This window comes from Apodemus sylvaticus, chromosome 14, assembly GCF_947179515.1.
Source record: "Apodemus sylvaticus chromosome 14, mApoSyl1.1, whole genome shotgun sequence".
NCBI classification, from domain to species: Eukaryota; Metazoa; Chordata; class Mammalia; order Rodentia; family Muridae; genus Apodemus; species Apodemus sylvaticus.
In genome coordinates this window covers 80758792-80778393 of record NC_067485.1, presented here as the reverse complement: position 1 = coordinate 80778393, position 19602 = coordinate 80758792, and the positions used below count along the sequence as shown (strand labels likewise).

Sequence of the window (19602 nt, the reverse complement as noted above, 5' to 3'; positions counted from 1 at the left end):
CTGGACAAGTTTTGTCTGCCTCCACTACCTTTAAAGCCTTGGCTTTCCCTTCTGTTTAGACAAGTCAATGAATAAACAGCCATAGGCCTGGCTATTTTCTATCCTCTCCTAGAAAGTTGACAGAATCAAAGCCCTTCCAATATTACTCAAAACATCTTTTCCTGCCGCTCAGCCCAGAGACTGTCCTCATGGATTCTCTGGCTGGTCAGTTATGTTTTTCTTCTCTGTAAAATCTGGTGGAGAGTGGTCCCTATTGGGTTTCTGTTTGTGGTGGGCTGCTGGTGTGTTCCCTAGTGATCTGCAATCTTTGGAAAATAGGATCATCAAAATAATCAGCAGAACTCAAGATAGTTAGAAAGAAATGAAAATTCTATATAATTCCATATGAAAATAATTCCAAATCATAATTATTGGGTTTTATAGTGAGGCAAGCCATTCTGCACATTGATTCCAAGACCCATCAATTGAAGCTGTGAGGCATGGGTGACACCCACCACTTCAGGGCCTTGACTGTCAACTGACAGTTGACAGTTTCCTGGCTGTTTGCAGGTGATGGTACACAAGGTAAGTCCAGTTGATTTTGTGGCTGCAAGCCCATTGCTGTGAAGGGAGCAATGGGACACACTGAACAGAAGTGGTGCTCTGGGAAATGCCATGATGACAGACAGGGTGTTTTGGGAGGCCATTTTAGGTGGAAGCTTCAGGGGTCTTTGGAAAGTCAGTTGTGTCGGATGGTGTCTTGCTGGGGCAAACACCTGAAGGAGCGTTTTCCTGAAACAAGTGAAAAGGATGTTTTGCTAAAGCAGACACATCAAGGAACATTTCCCTGAAGCAGACACAGGTGAAAGGATGTTCTGCTAAAGCAAACACGTGAAAGGACACGTGATGAAGGATTCTTCGCTAATGACACGCATGTATTGGTCTGCCTTACATTTAGTAGTTGAGCTGTATTTGTTGGGACTCCGTAGAGAGAAACACACCAGAAGTCTTCTGGTGGTGTGCTGTGGCTTCTTACTACTTCCAAGGACTGGGGGGATTGGCAGAGTGAGGTCAGCTGAGACAGACTCACATGGGGTTTTGCTAAGTCGCACTCATGCGACTTCGGCATGACCCATGGGGGGGACACATGTTGTTTGGGGGGAGTATAAATAGGACTCAATGGCCTGTGAGAGGGGCTTGCTTGTGGAGCTAGCTCTGCGATGCTTCTTGGTATCAAGTCCTGGCTTCACTGAGAGAAACACAGCAAAGAACTTCTCCTGGTGTCCCTGTCGGTCTGAATTCCTCCCGCTGGCTCGTGCCCAATTCCGCTGAGGCCTGGCTGATGCTGCTAGGCCCTGCCACTGCTGCTGCTGCAAATTAAAGTTACAGCGATTGCTGGTGATGCTGGCACGAACACAAACAGGGGGAGCATATTCATGCCCAGAATGTACCTAATCTCTGTCCCTTCTAAGATAGAACAAGGTTAGGATAAATAACCAAGAGGCCGACTGGTCTCCTGGAGAATGATGTGGGGTTATGGGGTTATGGGGTTATGGGGTTATGGGGTTATGGGGTTATGGGGTTAGTGTTAGTCTTTTTGACCATAAGCTCTCAGCAGGAGTTCACCAGGCCAGCCTTAATGAAGTGCTGAACCAGTGAAAAGCCTGTCTCACTTTCACATGGCCACTCTGTTCACGGGCTTACGAGCAAGCCGGGGGTGACTGGGTAAAGAAACTATATAGGAAGGGTTTGTCCATCTAATTACTAAGAACCCTCCCAGTGGTCATCACTCATGTGAGACACAGATGCCGGGACAATCAGTGACCATTCTGAGCCATCCATTCATCCTCCTCCCCAGATGCCCTTCTTACCCGCTTCCTGATTCTAGTCCTCCAAGTTCCCATCCGTCCAAACAAATGACAAGTCACTGCTCAGGAATTGTGTCACTTGAACTAATGGCTATCTCTGGGTTCATTACAACGCTCAGGTTACACACTCTGTCGCTGAGGGAAGTCAGAACAGGACCTCAAACCAGGAATCTGCAGGCAGGAAGTGAAGCAGAGGCCATGGAGGAACACTGGTTACTGACTGGCTCCTCGTGGCTTGCTCAGCCTGCTTTCTTATACCATCCAGAACCACCTGCCCAGGGGTGGCAACATCTCCAATGAACTGGACCCCTCCACATCAATCATTAATCAAGGAAATGAACTGTAGACTTTCCTGTAGACAGGCAAATCTTATAGTAACCTCTTTCTCAACTGAGAGTCCCTCTTCCCAGATATCTCTGACTTGTATCAGGTTGTCACAAACCAGCCAGCACATTGCTCTTTTATAGTTTAAAAATTATATTGTATAAATACAATGCTTGAAACAGTGCAGTAATTGTGAAACCTCAGTGGCCCTATCGGGAGAACAAAATAGACCTTTAGTCATTGGACTTAACATACAGTATGCCAGAACTCGAGCCGCCACTGCTCAGAGGGTGGTATAAAAATCGCTCCACACTCCTGTGCTTGAGCAGCATGTTTCATTTTCGAACATTCTAGATGGCATGCACACTGCATCTGTGAAAGGAGAGTATGGATTATCTGGGGACACATAGGAGAATAGAATGTTCCATGCCTTAGGTCCATGGTTACTCCCTTTCATTCATAAATATATTTTTTTACATATTTTCTTCATACGGTTACAATAAAAGATCTTTAAAGGACAAGCTCTTTGTCAAACTGGATGACAGTTAAGCGACTGATCTGGCAAGTGGATTCAGATCTGCCCCCTTCCCATACATATAAGGAGCCGAGTGCAAAAGGATTACATCACTGCCCTCCAGACATCGCACAGGACAAGGTTCAGGACTGCTGTGTAAGCACTGCCCCCCCCCCCCAACTCTTGGTGGTGATAGAAAAGCTAACATCATTATAACAGTCACTAAGATTGAAATGCCCCATTAGCAAAGCAATATATGCGTATCGCTTCTGGTATGAACACAATAGCCCTCCACCTTGTGCTTCTGCCTCAGTGGCACACTGCTGGAAAGAAACCCACAGCTAGTAAAGAACAAAGCTAAAATCTGTTTTGTTCTCTCTATGTTTGTGTGTGTTTATCTACTCATGTGTGTGTGTGTGTGTGTGTGTGTGTGTGTGTGGTTGCACATGCATGTGTGCTTGTGTGCATGCATGTGGAAGACAGAGGACAATCTCAAGTGCCATTCACTGTGTACATGTGACTGTGTGTGTGTCCTGGAACTCACCCAGTAGCAACCTATTAAACCTATTAAACCCTATTAAAAATGGGCCACAGAGTTAAACAAAGAATTCTCACCTGAAGAACTTCGGATGGCGGAGAAGCATCTTAAAAAATGCTCAACTTCATTAGTCATTAGGGAAATGCAAATCAAAACAACCCTGAGATTTCACCTTACACCAGTCAGAATGGCTAAGATTAAAAATTCAGGAGACAGCAGGTGTTGGAGAGGGTGTGGAGAAAGAGGAACACTCCTCCACTGCTGGTGGGGTTGCAAATTGGTACAACCACTCTGGAAATCAGTCTGGCGGTTCCTCTGAAAACTGGGCACCTCACTTCCAGAAGATCCTGCTATACCACTCCTGGGCATATACCCAGAGGATTCCCCACCATGTAATAAGGATACATGCTCTACTATGTTCATAGCAGCCCTATTTATAATTGCCAGATGCTGGAAAGAACCCAGGTATCCCTCAACAGAAGAGTGGATGCAAAAAAATGTGGTATATCTACACAATGGAGTACTATTCAGCCATTAGAAACATTGAATTCATGAAATTCTTAGGCAAATGGATGGAGCTAGAGAACATCATACTAAGTGAGGTAACCCAGACTCAAAAGGTGAATCATGGTATGCACTCACTAATAAGTGGATATTAACCTAGAAAACTGGAATACCCAAAGCATAATCCGTACATCAAATGAGGTACAAGAAGAAAGGAGGAGTGGCCCCTGGTTCTGGAAAGACTCAGTGAAGCAGTATTCGGCAAAACCAGAACAGGGAAGTGGGAAGGGGTGGGTGGGAGGACAGGGGAAGAGAAGGGGGCTTATGGGACTTTCGGGGAGTGGGGGGCTAGAAAAGGGGAAATCATTTGAAATGTAAATAAATTATATCGAATAAAAGAAATTAAAAAAAAAAAAGAATAAAACAACTCCAAATCTCTATCTCATCGGCTGCACTGATGCCCAGGTAATAACTCACATAATTGTCTCCCTGAATTGAAACAGGTGTGGGAATGAGACACAAGGCAGAGAAATCCAACACCTCTCCCTGGTACAAGCCTAGGGTATGCATCTGAGAATTAGGCATCTTCATTTTCAGTTCAGACATGCATATAAAAAGAACAGAATTCAAATGGATCGATGTATTCACTACCTAAATTTAGAGTGTGCAGAAATGAGAGCCTTCAATGATTAATTAATAGGGTTTTTTAATATTGCTATATTTTTTCAAAACAGCTACTCTTAACCAATTTCCTCATTTCAGAAATATTGTAAATTGAATGGAAAGAGGCAGAGGTTCAGTTAGATTTGAGGCCTATTTCTCTAAACTTTCTACACAGGGCAGAAATTCTGAACAGGTTAGGAGGCATGTAAAGGCCATAGAATAAATGTGCTACATACATAATAGTATCAATGTGTATTTCCTGAACTAATGTATAAAAAGTAGAAATTAAGTTGAGGTGTTCAATGTTTTTGTTTAATATTTGTCAGGTTTTTAATAAATTTAATTATTTTATTATAACTCACAAATCATCTATCAAGAAATGGGTGAAATTGTACTTACAGTTATTTTATCATCAGGCTATTGGAGGTATAAAATAACATGCTATTTATAATCCTCTTCCACTAATGTGAGAAAATTGGATGAACAAATGAATCCATGAAGTTCAGTACGAAACCTCTACATCTGCATGTGTATGTTCAAGAGTTTTTTCTCTAGACTGATGTTATTTCCATGGGTGTGTGTGTTTGATGAAAATCACAAAGAAATATCAAGGTCAGGCAGGAGTGAAGGGAAGCAGCCTGCAAGGCTCTCCCCTAGCCAAGGAGAGATAAGCCTTCCAAAAGACAAAAATGTGGTCCTAAATGTCTGCCCTGGGCTACGTGACAAGACCATAGTTCCCAGAAGCCTGGGATTAAGCTAGAAGATGACTCCAAATAGTCAGGTTAGCATTGCACAAGTCAACCTAGGTTCTATAGGTGTAATCACATTGTGAATTGAAAGGGTGCTTACTAATTTAAAGTGAGTTGATTTGGGGGATATAAGGATTAAATTTAATGACTTATGAAGGAAAATGAAGTCAACCTATTATAGAGCCTGGGAGAAAAACAGGCACATCAAAGAGACAGGGAAAAGAGGAGGGCTGGATAACAACACATTAAGAAATTCAAGAATCAAGGGAGATAAGTGGTAAGAGCACAAGATTCGAAGCACCCCACCTCACCTCCACACCCATCCCACCTTCACAGAACAGTAGAATGTCTGCCAATAACAGAGATCATCAACTTCGATTTGTAAGACACCTTAAGGAGAAAGGTCAAAATACTAGTGACCAGCACTTGAAGGCATTGGCAGTTCCGACAGAGATACTTAGGAAAGCTGACACTCCTTTCTACACATCATTCCCAACCTGCCCCTAGGCCTTGACTCCCACTCCCAATAACCATATTTGCAATTTTCTTTTTTAAAAATTATGTACACCTAATAAATAATAAATCTTTATTATTAATTATTCAATTAATTAATAAATAATATTATTAAATAATAAATAAATATTTATTGTTAATTGTTAATAAATAATGAATACATATTGTTATCAATAATAGAGAGCTGGCTAGACTCACTTCCTAATCCAGGATGGCCAAGAACTCACAGAAGTCTGCCTGCCTCTGTCTCTCATATGCCAGGATTAATAATATGCACAACCACACCCAGCCATATTTACATTTTTTAAAGCAGAAACATGTGCCCGTTGGCCTGATGAATGAGAAGACATCAAGTCCTGTGATGCCTGTCTTATTTCCTGCCCCTGGAAGCAGTCTTGTGTTTACTGTGTCCATGCTGTTGGATGTGTCTGCTTGACTTAGGAACATTATCAATTTTGTAATTATTTACTCCTTTACTTCTGATTAGCCCTCTAATTTCATTTTTCTCGGTGTAACTAGGTCAATGTGACATGTGGCTGAACAGAAAGAACTATAGGCTACCAAGGAATAAAGAGAATGAGAAAAGTGAGCTCTCCTAGGGGAAAGACACCAATCGGTTGTAATTAAATGGTCAGCCTTGAAAACACATATGAAAATAGCGTTATATGGACATATACCCACACACAAGTGTGTGTGAATCTCTATGTGTATGTGTGTATGTGTGAGTGCAAGAACAATTTATAAACAAAGAGGCTAGAACTTTTAAAAGGATAAAGAATAGTGGTTAAGACCAGGACACAGCATAGTACAAAATGAAATACATAAAAATAAAATTTAAGTATTAATAAGTCTAAAGCATGGCAAGGAGTAAATTTTATAACTTCAAGACTAATTCCACAGTGTATTGTTTCAAAGGACTCCTGTTAGCTTTAATATCAAAGAAGTAAAGGTCAAAAAACTTTAAAGTAGTATACCACGAAATTATTCTTATTACAGTGATTTCATAAACATCCAGCAAACAATAAAACACAATAATTTTAGACACATAAATGTATTTACAATAATAAATCTTTTAAGTTTGAAAAGTGATATTAAACTATAAATAAACAAGTACTGGCTATGATTTTAGAATTCTACAAATGAAAGCAGATTCAAAGGTTTTGTTACATGTTTAGATTGACTGGTTCGGTCAAGATTCAACTGTGCCATTTTAACTGAAAGGACAAGAAGTGTTTAAATAAAACCTTTTGTAGAAATTTAATAATAATAATGAAAAAAAAGAAAAGAAAAGGACACCAGCCTAGAAACGAGACAAGAAAGTGTGCAAGTCTTCCATGGATTCTACTTGAGATTCTGCATCCAATTTCCTGTCTCCAGCTCCAGCCTTGGCTTCTGTTATAAACAGAAATGAACACTTTCCTGCTCTGACCTGGTTATTTTCAGGTTTTTATTACACCAATGTTGGGACGCCCAGCCCTTTAGGTGGTAGTCTACCATGTATGGACAGCTTTTGTTAGCTAGGCACAAAATTGAGCACCCCCTTATCTTAGTGGGACTTCCTCTTCTCTGTCTGATTTGGAGAACCTGACCCCAGCATTCTCTTCTTAAAGGAAGTCACATAGCCTTGTTGAGATTTAGGGTTCCACTTCCTTTCTCCTAATAAGAACCTGTACAGCAAGCACTAGGGACTCCTGCTTTGCCTCTCCAGGCAAAGGTAGCATTCCTAGTACCTTAAGCTCCAGACACTATTTCATACTGGAAATACCCACTCTCCTCCAAAAAACTACATAGCCCTTCCACAACCCGCATAAAAGAGCTGCCTCACTGAAGCTCCTGTCACTCTGTCACAATCGCACTCTCTGACTTCCTCAAGACTGCCCACCAAACTGCAGCTCCACCAGCACTCATGGACTAGGAGCCAAGGACCCACAAAGAAGGAAGACATCTAAAGTACTAGTCAAATACTGGTCAAAATACTAGTGAGCAGCACTTGAAGGCCTTGGCACTTCCCTCTGGGCTACTTAGGAAAGCTGACACACCCTTCTCCACAGGATTCCCAACCTGCCCCTAGGACCTGACTCCCACTCCCAGTTACCTCTCATTGCTGTCTTTGTCATTCATGCCATTTTTTCCAAGTTGGAGCCTGTTCTGACCCATGGCGATAGCACCCCAGAGAGAAGCCTTGTGGATCTTTCCAAAAGCTTTGTAGCTTTCCAGCTGTCTGGGGGAGCTGGGGCTAGTAGCTTCCTGGCACTGCCCCCCAGGGTCCTGAGAGGACCCTCTCTGGCTGGTGGAAGAGCCAGAGGAAGAATGTGGTGGACTCCAGAACTTGCTCATGGTAGAGCTCCCCACCCACCCACCCCGAGTCACCCCCACCCCTACCCCTCCCCCTTAGCTGTTGGTCACCCTCAGAACCAACACACTGCTATATATCAGAAAGGAAGCCAAGTGAGTTGTGTCAGCTTCACCACCACAACAAAGTATCCACAAAGTATCAAAGTATCAAGCTCAGTAGACTAGAGTCCAGGCAGCCCAGGAACTCCAGTCAACTGAAGCCCACTGTTGCCAAGCAACGCATCAAATTTGATAGGCCTTCTCAGCCTGCTTGCTGTTTATGCTCAGGGCCTGATCTGGGAAAATGGATTACTAGCTCAATCTAGCTTTGCAACTGAGAGACCATGCATTTGCTGGGGAGTGCTGGAGCCTGCTGGAGACTGCACTGGTTTAGTTTCCAAGAGCAGTGATCTAAAACCTGTCAGTCAAGCTGCAGTTTCTTTGACTTCCTTCACAAGGCCAAAAAAGTCACTGTGCCCTGACCATTGTCCATGGGGATTTAAGAGGAGCCATTAGGCTCAGATGATGACTTTGGAGACTCCAAAAGCAGCGACATTATTTTGGATTTTTTTAGTGTATTTGTTTTGATGGGTGGATTTAGCTTGGTTCGTGGGGTGGGGGGCGGGCAAGGGGGGAAGGGGTGGTTTTTGTTGTCTTTTGATGTTGATTTGGGGATGTATTTATGATTCCAAGATAGGCTTTCACTAATAAAGAGCTGGCTAGACTCATTTCCTAATCCAGGATGGCCAAGAACTCACAGAAGTCTGCCTGCCTCTGTCTCCCATAGGCCAGGATTAATAATATGCACAACCACACCCAGCCATATTTACATTTTTTAAAGCAGAAACATGTGCCCGTTGGCCTGATGAATGAGAAGACATCAAGTCCTGTGATGCCTGTCTTATTTCCTGCCCCTGGAAGCAGTCTTGTGTTTACTGTGTCCATGCTGTTGGATGTGTCTGCTTGACTTAGGAACATTATCAATTTTGTAATTATTTACTCCTTTACTTCTGATTAGCCCTCTAATTTCATTTTTCTCTGTGTAACTAGGTCAATGTGACATGTGGCTGAACAGAAAGAACTATAGGCTACCAAGGAATAAAGCGAATGAGAAAAGTGAGCCCTCTTAGGGGAAAGACACCAATCGGTTTCAACTAAATGGTCAGCCTTGAAAACACATATGAAAATAGTGTTATATGGACTGTGGAAGTTTTACATATAGCAAAATATATGCATTCAGACATATACCCACACACATGTGTGTGTGAATCTGTATGTGTAGGTGTGTATGTGTGAGTGCAAGAACAATTTATTAACAAAGAGGCTAGAACTTTCAAAAGGATAAAGTATAGTGGTTAAGACCAGGACACAGCATAGTACAAAATGAAATACATAAAAATAAAATTTAAGCATTAATAAGTCTAAAGCATGGCAAGGAGTAAATATTATAACTTCAAGACTAATTCCACGGTGTATTGTTTCAAAGGACTCCTGTTAGCGTTAATATCAAAGAAGTAGAAGTCAAACAACTTTAAAGTAGTATACCATGAAATTATTCTTAAAATTACAGTGATTTCATAAACATCCAGCAAACCATAAAACACAATAATTTTAGACACATAAATGTATTTACAATAATAAATCTTTAAAGTTTGAAAAGTGATATTAAACTATAAATAAACAAGTACTGGCTATGATTTTCGAATTCTACAAATGAAAGCAGATTCAAAGGTTTTGTTACATGTTTAGATTGACTGGTTTGGTCAAGATTCAACTGTGCCATTTTAACTGAAAGGACAAGAAGTGTTTAAATAAAACCTTTTGTAGAAATTTAATAATAATAATGAAAAAGAAAAGAAAAGGACACCAGCCTAGAAACGAGACAAGAAAGTGTGCAAATCTTCCATGGATTCTACTTGAATTTCTGCATCCAATTTCCTGTCTCCAGCTCCAGCCTTGGCTTCTGTTATAAACAGAAATGAACACTTTCCTGCTCTGACCTGGTTATTTTCAGGTTTTTATTACACCAATGTTGGGACGCCCAGCCCTTTAGGTGGTAGTCTACCATGTATGGACAGCTTTTGTGAGCTAGGCACAAAATTGAGCACCCCCTTATCTTAGTGGGACTTCCTCTTCTCTGTCTGATTTGGAGAACCTGACCCCAGCATTCTCTTCTTAAAGGAAGTCACACAGCCTTGTTGAGATTTAGGGTTCCACTTCCTTTCTCCTAATAAGAACCTGTACAGCAAGCACTAGGGACTCCTGCTTTGCCTCTCCAGGCAAAGGTAGCACTCCTAGTACCTTAAGCTCCAGACACTATTTCATACTGGAAATACCCACTCTCCTCCAAAAAACTACATAGCCCTTCCACAACCCGCATAAAAGAGCTGCCTCACTGAAGCTCCTGTCACTCTGCCACAATCGCACTCTCTGACTTCCTCAAGACTGCCCACCAAACTGCAGCTCCACCAGCACTCATGGACTAGGAGCCAAGGATCCACAAAGAAGGAAGACATCTAAAGTACTAGTCAAATACTGGTCAAAATACTAGTGAGCAGCACTTGAAGGCCTTGGCACTTCCCTCTGGGCTACTTAGGAAAGCTGACACACCCTTCTCCACAGGATTCCCAACCTGCCCCTAGGACCTGACTCCCACTCCCAGTTACCTCTCATTGCTGTCTTTGTCATTCATGCCATTTTTTCCAAGTTCGAGCCTGTTCTGACCCGTGGCAACAGCACCCCAGAGAGAAGCCTTGTGGATCTTTCCAAAAGCTTTGTAGCTTTCCAGCTGTCTGGGGGAGCTGGGGCTAGTAGCTTCCTGGCACTGCCCCCCAGGGTCCTGGGAGGACCCTCTCTGGCTGGTGGAAGAGCCAGAGGAAGAATGTGGTGGACTCCAGAACTTGCTCATGGTAGAGCTCCCCACCCACCCACCCCGAGTCACCCCCACCCCTGCCCCTCCCCCTTAGCTGTTGGTCACCCTCAGAACTAACACACTGTTATATGTCAGAAAGGAAGCCAAGTGAGTTGTGTCAGCTTCACCACCACATTTATCATTGTAAATACATACTCACTGAAGCTCATCCTGGTAGTCAGTCATTCTGTCACAGCACTCTCTGACTTCCCCAACACTGCCCACCGAAGTTCAGCTCCTCCAGCATTCTTGGTGTAGGAGCCAATGACTCACCGGCAAGGAAGACCCACAAAGCAACAGAGCCATGTACACAGACAGGAAAACTATCTAAAAGCCCTCTCATTCTGGTGTCTACAGGGAAAAAAAAACCCTCCTTTGTTTACACATCTCACATTAGAGATTCCCTTAGGAATCTATAAACATCTGCAAATTGGAAAAGCATCATCAACGTGTGGGTCAAATAAACATCTTACCAGGATCTCACGGGAATTCTGCTTTATGTTTCCTCATCACTGTTTTTCTCACAGTCTTTAATCTTAAGGGGCACCATTCTTGTTTATCCATTTACTAATAATCAATAAATACTTCAGCTTAAAAGAAAGCCTTCATTAGTACTACTATTTGATCTAAATCTGCATTATTCACAATTTAGAGTATGAGTTAGTAGTGCACCCCTCATTGGAGTCTCTTTCATTGTTACAGCACATGGGCCACTTGTAAAACAAAAGTATTAATGAACAGATAAATGTCCTATATGTGGTGTTGATTCTGTTTGGTCATTAGCTGACAATGCTCTAACCTTAATATTTTGTGATTGTTGATCTTTGCTGCATATATTTTAAAGTCTCCCAATTATCTTTACTGCTGTATACATGATTGCTATTTGCTGTGATGTTGTGTTTTCAGGTTAGCAAAATATAAAATTCTGTGACTGAAAAATCCTTTGCTCTTAAGAAACAAAAAGCATCTTGGGTATTCCAAATTTTGGGACTAATATTCACTTATTAGCAAGTGCATACCATATGGGTTCTTTTGTGACTGGGTTACCTCACTCAGGATGATGTTTTCTAGCTCTATCCATTTGCCTAAGAGCTTCATGAATATTGTTTTTAATAGCTGAGTAGTACTCCATTGTGTAAATGTATCACATTTTTTGTATCCATTCCTCTGTTGAGGGATATCTGGGTTCTTTCCAGATTCTGGCTATTATAAATAGGGCTGCTATGAACATAGTGGAACATGTGTCCTTATTACATGTTGGACCATCGTCTCGGTATATGCACAGGAGAGGTATAGCTGGGTCTTCAGGTAGTGCTATATTCAGTCCCAAGAGACTAGTTATTTCACCTGGTCTTCTGAATAAACTGGAATCCCTGAAGAAGTAGGCTCCAACAAACATGCTGGCTAGTAGGAGCTGGCAGGCAAAGAAAAGTGAGTCTCCCTTCTTCCAAATGCCTCATTTAACCCTCTATCTGAAGGTGTGGTCCAGATTAAGGTGCTTTGTCCCAGTCTGTCCTTGAACTCAGAGATCTGCTTGCCTCATTCCCCAGGGATTGAAGGCCTGTGCTACCCACACATGAATCTAAGCTTTTCATGGCCTCTATACCTCAAGATCTCCATGTCAATATACAGGTCAGAATCCTGAGTCTTCCACCTTCAAGACCTGGATCACAGGTGTGCCCTTCATATCTGGACTATATAGGTCATTCCAGATGTAGTCAAGTGGACAAAGAGAAATAGCCATTACAGTGTTTATCACAGCAACAGAAACCTCACTATGGAAAGACCCTGAATGAGAATAAATCACTCACCTGCCTCAGTCCCTTGAGAGTGACCCTCCCATTGGCTATAACTATTAAATCTAGTGTTTCCTGAAGGTCTAATTCACTAAAGTGGTGCTACTACCTTAGACACATTTCTGTCAAGTCTTGTGAGGATTACCCCTTTTGGTCCACTTGAAGGTGGCAAGGTTGTGCTGTGAGTCCAGCCTGCCTTGAAATCAAAGCAGCCTTTTTCCTGGGCTACAATGGCTCAACAGTGTCATCTATCCCCGAACTCACTTCACATGACAAATTTCCCCAGACATATAAGCAGGGTGAAAGCACTGACAAGAGTCATAGGTCATTCTCTAGAGGTGCCTCAGAGCTGGAAATGGGGAGGTGATCTTGTTGATTGGTCATCACGTCAGAGATGGAAGGCCCTAAATGGCATTTAAATATTGGGAAAAGGAGAGTGTGCCAGAGAGGGACTGGAGATCAGCTGTGACAACAAAGAGTGCCCAAGTAGTGGGAGATAGCATTGATGTTGGTGGCAATGACAGATAATTTTGAGGCAGTACCATGAGGATCTTAGGACTTGGAATGAGGAAAGCCAAAACAGTACCAGGATTTAAAATCCAGAGGGATTAAAGACACAAAATACTGCTAAGATCATACAAGGGGCCAAGGGATCTAGAGTGGTCCAAACATGCCCAGAGAAGCCAATTAGTAGTACTATAAGCAAGGAAGTATGCATTAAATCTTCACTTATGACCCCAATTGTTTTAGGTTTTGTTTGGTTTGAGAATTTTTGCACAGAAATGTTGGCTAGGGAAAGCAGGTTTTGTTGAAGAAACTATGTGTGCCTCTACCTTCAGGGTCGAGGATTCCAGGACGACAATTGATCAAATTCTTATTCTCTATCATTTTGAAAATTTCAGCCTACACTCCTCTCAGATCCTTGCTCTCTGTCTGTTGAGAAACTGGACGAAGAATATATGGTGAGCCCCAGAGATGGTAGTCACTTAAACTGCAGTGTCCTGGGAAAAAGAACATTTTTGTCAGGGTATCCCAGTGCCAGGGAAAAGCTAACATTTTTTCCTATCTACTTGAATCTAATAAAAAGATTGGATTTTCTTGAGTATGCATTTGATAGCTTCTATAAACCAACATTTGTTGGAGAATGTAGGGGTCCAAGTGTAAAGTGAATCATCTTATCCATCGACTAATGTGTGAATGTTAGCCCGTGCCCATTGGTTTTTGTTAAATTGGCACAAGCTTGAGTATTTTGGGGGAAGAAAAAAGAACTGGGTTGTGTGTATGTAAGGTCATGAGGCATTTTGATTGATATCATTGGGCATGAAGTCATTGCTGTATATATGTATATAATTGTATAATAATCCACACTGTAAAGCAAACTAACACACAGTGCATAACCCAGTAAAAGACAACAGTCTGGAATCATTTGTTGTAATTCATATGATTCCAGCTATTATTTTTAAAGTGGAAAGGGTCTTTATTGGGGTATGGAGAGCTAATATCCATGAAAGGATTGAGCATTAGTCTCTAGCATGTGGCCCTGTTTTCTGAGGTTGTAGAAAGTCTGAAAAAATACAGTCTAGCAGAATAAAGTAGGACATAGTGAATAGAGGGACTACTAACTGTGTGTAACCATCTTCTTCAAGTCTCTACTGCTTCTCTAAGCTTGAGCCTATCCTGCCTTGAGGGAAGAAAATAAAGAAAACCCATAGGTTGTACCCAGCCATTATTGGTCCATTTCAGCTCTGACCTCAAAAGGAACCATTGTGAGGTCTCTTACTTGCCTAGTTACAGCTCTGGCTGAGAATGCCTCCTGTCCTTATAGTGCAGTTGTGCTTGCTAAGTTGTTTGTTTGTTTGTTTATTTGTTTAGTTGGTTGATTGGTTGGCTCATTGGGTGTTTGGAAAGAACTTTGATTTCTAGGCTGGTAAGCCACTGAACTTGGATCTTTGTGAACTGTTGAATCTGAACACGGTGAGTTTTCTTCTGTATTTCTGTTTCACTTTAGAGGGTTTTGCTTTCTGGATTTAAACTAAGTATCCCTCTCTTCCTGTATTTTCTTGGTTTGAAGACTTAATAGAGGAATTTTTATTTCCTTTGTTAATCATATTTTTACTCTATTTTACATTGTCATATTTTCCATGCCTTTATTCCTCTCACTAATTTTGAACAATAGTTTATAATAACTACACCACATGAACAATCTCACAGTGACATTTCCAGACATGTACATGAAGAACATTTCACACATTCCCCTTGCCTGTGCCTTACAAGCCCCTCAGTTTTTCTGTTTTCTCTTCATACCCTTACTTTACAATTACAGTCTACAAAGATCCAGTTTTTTACTCTCAAGAACTTTCCATAGTGGGACATAACATACTAAGTCCCTTTATCTACTTTTGTCATTCTGTCTGCAGCTGTCATTCCATTGAATGGTTATCTTCTATCATAAGGAAAGCAAATTTGTTTCTAAAGCTAGTGTGTTATCAGGCACAGGAGATGAGGGCAATAATGAATTTTGCAGCAAAGGATCAAGCATGTGTCCTTGAGTCCTGCTGCCAAAAGAGCTCAAAGATCATGTCCAGGAATTAAAACTGCCCTGTGCTGGAATGGTCTGTCCAGCACTCCTCAGGACCCACTCAAACATATGTCCATTTAGAGAAAGAGAGGGAATATTTTTACTGACAAGGAGTCTCCAAATTTTCAAACCTAGGCTTGAATAAAACTCCTTCCTCCAATCCTAAACTTTTCATCTGTTAGTGGAGTGGCAGTGGAGAGCAGAAAGTTCATTGTCCAGCAACAAAGACCCGTTTCGATTTTTTTTCTTGATTTTCAAGGTGTTGCTTTGGAAGGAGGGTCTATCCTCTGTGACTCTCAAAAATCAAATATCTGATTAGAGACCTAGCAAGTAGGGCTTCGGTGCCCACGGCTGGACAGTACCTGTGCCTTCTCTCATTGTGTCAGGGTTTAGCCTGTTACAATAGGCAAATGGATGGAACTTCTATAGAAAGAGTCAAGCTGACTAAGGTAACCCAATCACAAAAGAACACACATGGTATGCACTCACTGAAGTATATATTAGTCCAAAAGCTCAAAATAAACAAGTTATAATTCACAGACCACAGGAATCTCAAGAAGGGAGACTGAAGTGGGGGTGCTTTGGTTCCTCTGAGAAAGGGAACAAAACATTCACAGGAGCAATAAAAGAGACAAAGTGTGGAGCAGAGACTGAAGGAAAGGCCAAGCAGAGATTGCCCTACCTGGTGATTCATCCTATAAACCGTCACCAAACCCTGACACTATAATGAATGACAAGAAGTACATACCAAAATGTTCGTGTCATGGTTGTCTCTGGGGGGGCCCCCGTCAGTGCTTTACACATACAGAGGCTGATGCTAGCAGCCAACCATTGGACTGAGCGTGGAGTCCTGAATGGAGGAGTTGGAAGGTGGTGCAGAGGAACTGAAGGGGTTTACAGCCCCATGGGAAGAACAGTGATGTTGGCCACCCAGATTCCCCAGAACTCCCAGGGATTAAACCATCAACCAAGGTGTATAAATGGTTATAGCCAAAAATGTGGCTGAGGAAAACCTTGTTGGGTATCAGTGGAAGGAGTGGTCCTTAGAACACTGAAGGCTCAATAGATGCTCCAACAAAGGTAATAGAGAAGAGGGGGTATAAGGGAAATGAGGGGTTGGAAGGTGGGAATGGGTCGGGTGGAGGGGCATATACTTGGAGGAAGGGGTTAGGGGTTTTCCAGGACGGGGCAAACTGGGAAAAGTTTTAGCATTTGAAATGTAAATGAAGATTATATTCAATAAAAAAAATAATTGCTAACCATTGTTTAGTATGGCTACATGTGCCTAATGTGTACACATGTGCTGCTTCCAGGTGACTATGAATATTTTATTAAGAGAGAATGTCCTCCTTGACCTCTACTAAACTGTAGGTCATTTCCTGTCTCATCTGCCACATAGCTGGTTCTGGGTGGGTCCTTTCTGCTTCCTTTAATGTGTAAAACCGATGAGTTCTGGTGAGAGGTGACAGTGACATTCCTTCAAACACATGGAAATGGCTCACCACAGCCCTTGCACCTCAACCACTGATGTCACACTCCTTTGGATCTATGCACAATGTTTCTAACAGTTACCATTAGTTTTTGAAGCTTTAGATCATGTAGAAATCTAAAGCATTAATTTCTCTTCATTTTTTCCCCTTGCACTGGTTTCCCCTTGCACCAAAAGGTTTCATGAGACAGGGTCTCCTAGAGTACAGGCTGTCCTCACCATTTTTGAGTAGACAAAAAGATTATTTCAACTGCTGAACCTCCTGCCTCCACTTTCATACATTTTATAATTACCATGGGTTCATCTTTATGAGACATTCCTGACATTCACTTTGTCTGATATCTGTCAGAATACCCTGAAGGACTCTTCTCAGTCTGGGCACAGGTAGCTTGATCATGTTTACATGTGTCCTGTGTCTCTGTGTTCTGCCAATTCCCCCTTCAAACTGCAATCTCAATTCAACAATAATAAAGTGTGGGGACTCATAAACACTAGAGGTTTGCTGCAGAGCCGAACATGTGGCCTTGATACACTGATCTCATAGTATTTCTTGACCATCTGGTACAGTTAGAGTTAGAAAGCATCCCTGGTACACAATCTTTTGGTTACTTGTTATTGCCTTGCTAACATCCAGATGTACAAGCAATCAATTTCTGTTGTTTATAAGGACAAAGACAAGGCCTGTGTTTGAATGCAGAATGGCCTAAAGGGCCAGGATATGGAAGCATCTACTACATCAGTTGTTCATAGTTTTCTGGCTGACAGGTGTTTTCTTGCTCATTTGGAACATATCAGCTGGCTGTCTCTAGATCCAGAGCTTTGGTGAGAAGTCTCAGGCCTGAGGGGAACATGGGACCGAAGGTGTCATCCTCTCAGGCCCACATATATTTTTCTCACGCCTAGGGGCACCATGGAAAACAGTATTTGGTCACAACTACTAATATAGTCAGGAATTACCATCTTAAGCATCCATCAGTCTGAGTTTAAAGAAAGGTAAATAGAATACATTGATTGTAGACATGAATTATGACAAACTTATCATAAAGGCTGGTGTCCAAGCAAAAGCAAGACACTGTCCAACTACTTGTCAGTGAATATCAGAGTCCATAAACAAGGAAGGGTAAATCTCTGGACCCTATTGTCATCCTTTTTTTTGTTTTTTTGGCTTGTTTGAGACAGGGTTTCTCTATGAAGCCCTGGCTGTCCTGGAACTCACTCTCAAGACCAGGCTGGCCCCAAACTCAGATATCTGCCTGCCTCTGCCTCCCAAGTACTGGGATTAAAGGCATGCACCGCCATTGCCCGGCGCCTATTGTCATTCTTAGGATTTATTCTCTGCTTATTAATTAGGGAAGAGTTCTGGTTAATGTTTGGATGTCAAAAGTTCCACAGAGAAACCAGCATTTGGACACTGTTCCAACCAGGTGGTACCATTTGGGGAAAATTATGGCCCTTGGGGGCCTAGTAGGAAGAAGTGGGTCACTGGGCAACATTGGGGAGAGTCATTTGAGTAAACCAGATTCTCTAGTGCCCCAATGACCAAGACCAGCCATCCTGTATTTGGAGACAGAAAGAGAGGAAAACCAGTGGGCTGCGCCCAGCCTCCACGGTTCTGTTTCTTGCTCTGATCTCACGAGGAACCATTATGACAACTGATAGATACCTGTCCACTTACAGCTCTGATTGAGGCTGCCTTGTATCCTTGCAGGTACAGAAGCTGTTGGTTGGTTGGAAACCAAGTGGAGTGTGAACATGCTGAGATTATGCTTGGACTTTCAAGAGCTGTTGGACCCTGACATAGTATCTCTTCACTTTGGTGACTTGATTTGCACTTTTTAGTTTTGGATTTTGTATTTACTGGCTTAATTTGTGTGTTTACATTTCCATGTTTTTTCTTATCTTCCATTTTAATTTTCATTAATTCTTAACTTATGTTTTCTATGTTAGAATATTTTAAAAGATTTATTATTATATCTAAGTACACAGTAACTGTCTTCAGACACACCAGAAGAGGGCGTCAGATCTCATTACAGGTGGTTGTGATCTACCATGTGGTTGCTGGGGTTTGAACTCAGGTCCTTTGGAAGAGCAGTCAATGCTCTTGACTGCTGAGCCATCTCTCCAGCCCAGAATATTTTATTGCCTTCATTTCATGTGTATGATTGTTTTGCCTCCATGTATATCTAAGTACCACGTCCCAGGTGACTTCTGTGGAGGTCAGATTTCCTGGATCAAAAGTGACAGGTAGTTGTGAGCCTCTTACCCCATCCCTAGAATTAAAACAATATATTCAAATAGTATAACTGGGTTGTTTAAGCAAACAAATTCTCACTAGAACTGCCTGTAGTTCCACTTCCAGAGAATCTGATTCCCTCTTCTGACCTGAAAGGTCATATTAATAAAATTATAAAGAAAGATTTGTATCACTATTTCAAATGTTGTATAGCAACTCTGAGTGTGTTCTATGGGAGTTCTTAGAGGCCACAGGTGGAGCATCTCCTAGAGCTGTAGTTAGGGTAATTGTGGGCCACCTGTCACTTGTTGGAAGATAGAGGCCTGTACTAATGCTCCCAAATATCTGCATGTCAGCTGTGGGCCAGAGGTCTTCACCACAGTTTTGATCTGTTTCACCAGCTCCCTTCTCATGGCTGCTTCTTCAGGACAAGGGGCCATGAAGTTATAAAAGTCAATTATCAACTCGTAAAGTCCCTGGATGTCTTCCCTGGCTGTACATGGCTCTTCCAAGGCCCCGGGCCACCTGGGCCCAGGCTCACCTATTCCACTCAGTGTGGCTGCACAGCTGCCTAAGGCAGGTAGTCCAGGCCTGAAGTGCTGGCCTTGT

General features: G+C 42.1%; 2 protein-coding genes across 2 annotated transcripts in view; both read right to left on the bottom strand.

The window, feature by feature from the left end:
- The window catches only part of LOC127664607 (ankyrin repeat domain-containing protein 26-like), a 503453-nt gene extending 495644 nt beyond the window's left edge, over positions 1-7809 (bottom strand). Inside the window, exons 1-2 of the mRNA XM_052156648.1 lie at positions 7748-7809; positions 1230-1383 (exon numbers count right to left, since the gene is read on the bottom strand). Of these exons, the coding sequence (XP_052012608.1) occupies positions 1230-1383; positions 7748-7809 (216 nt within the window). The remainder of the gene's footprint in view (positions 1-1229; positions 1384-7747) is intronic.
- Positions 1-19602, bottom strand: part of LOC127664664 (ankyrin repeat domain-containing protein 26-like) — a 288298-nt gene that overhangs the window by 176940 nt on the left and 91756 nt on the right. The gene's annotated exons all lie outside the window — the stretch shown is intronic.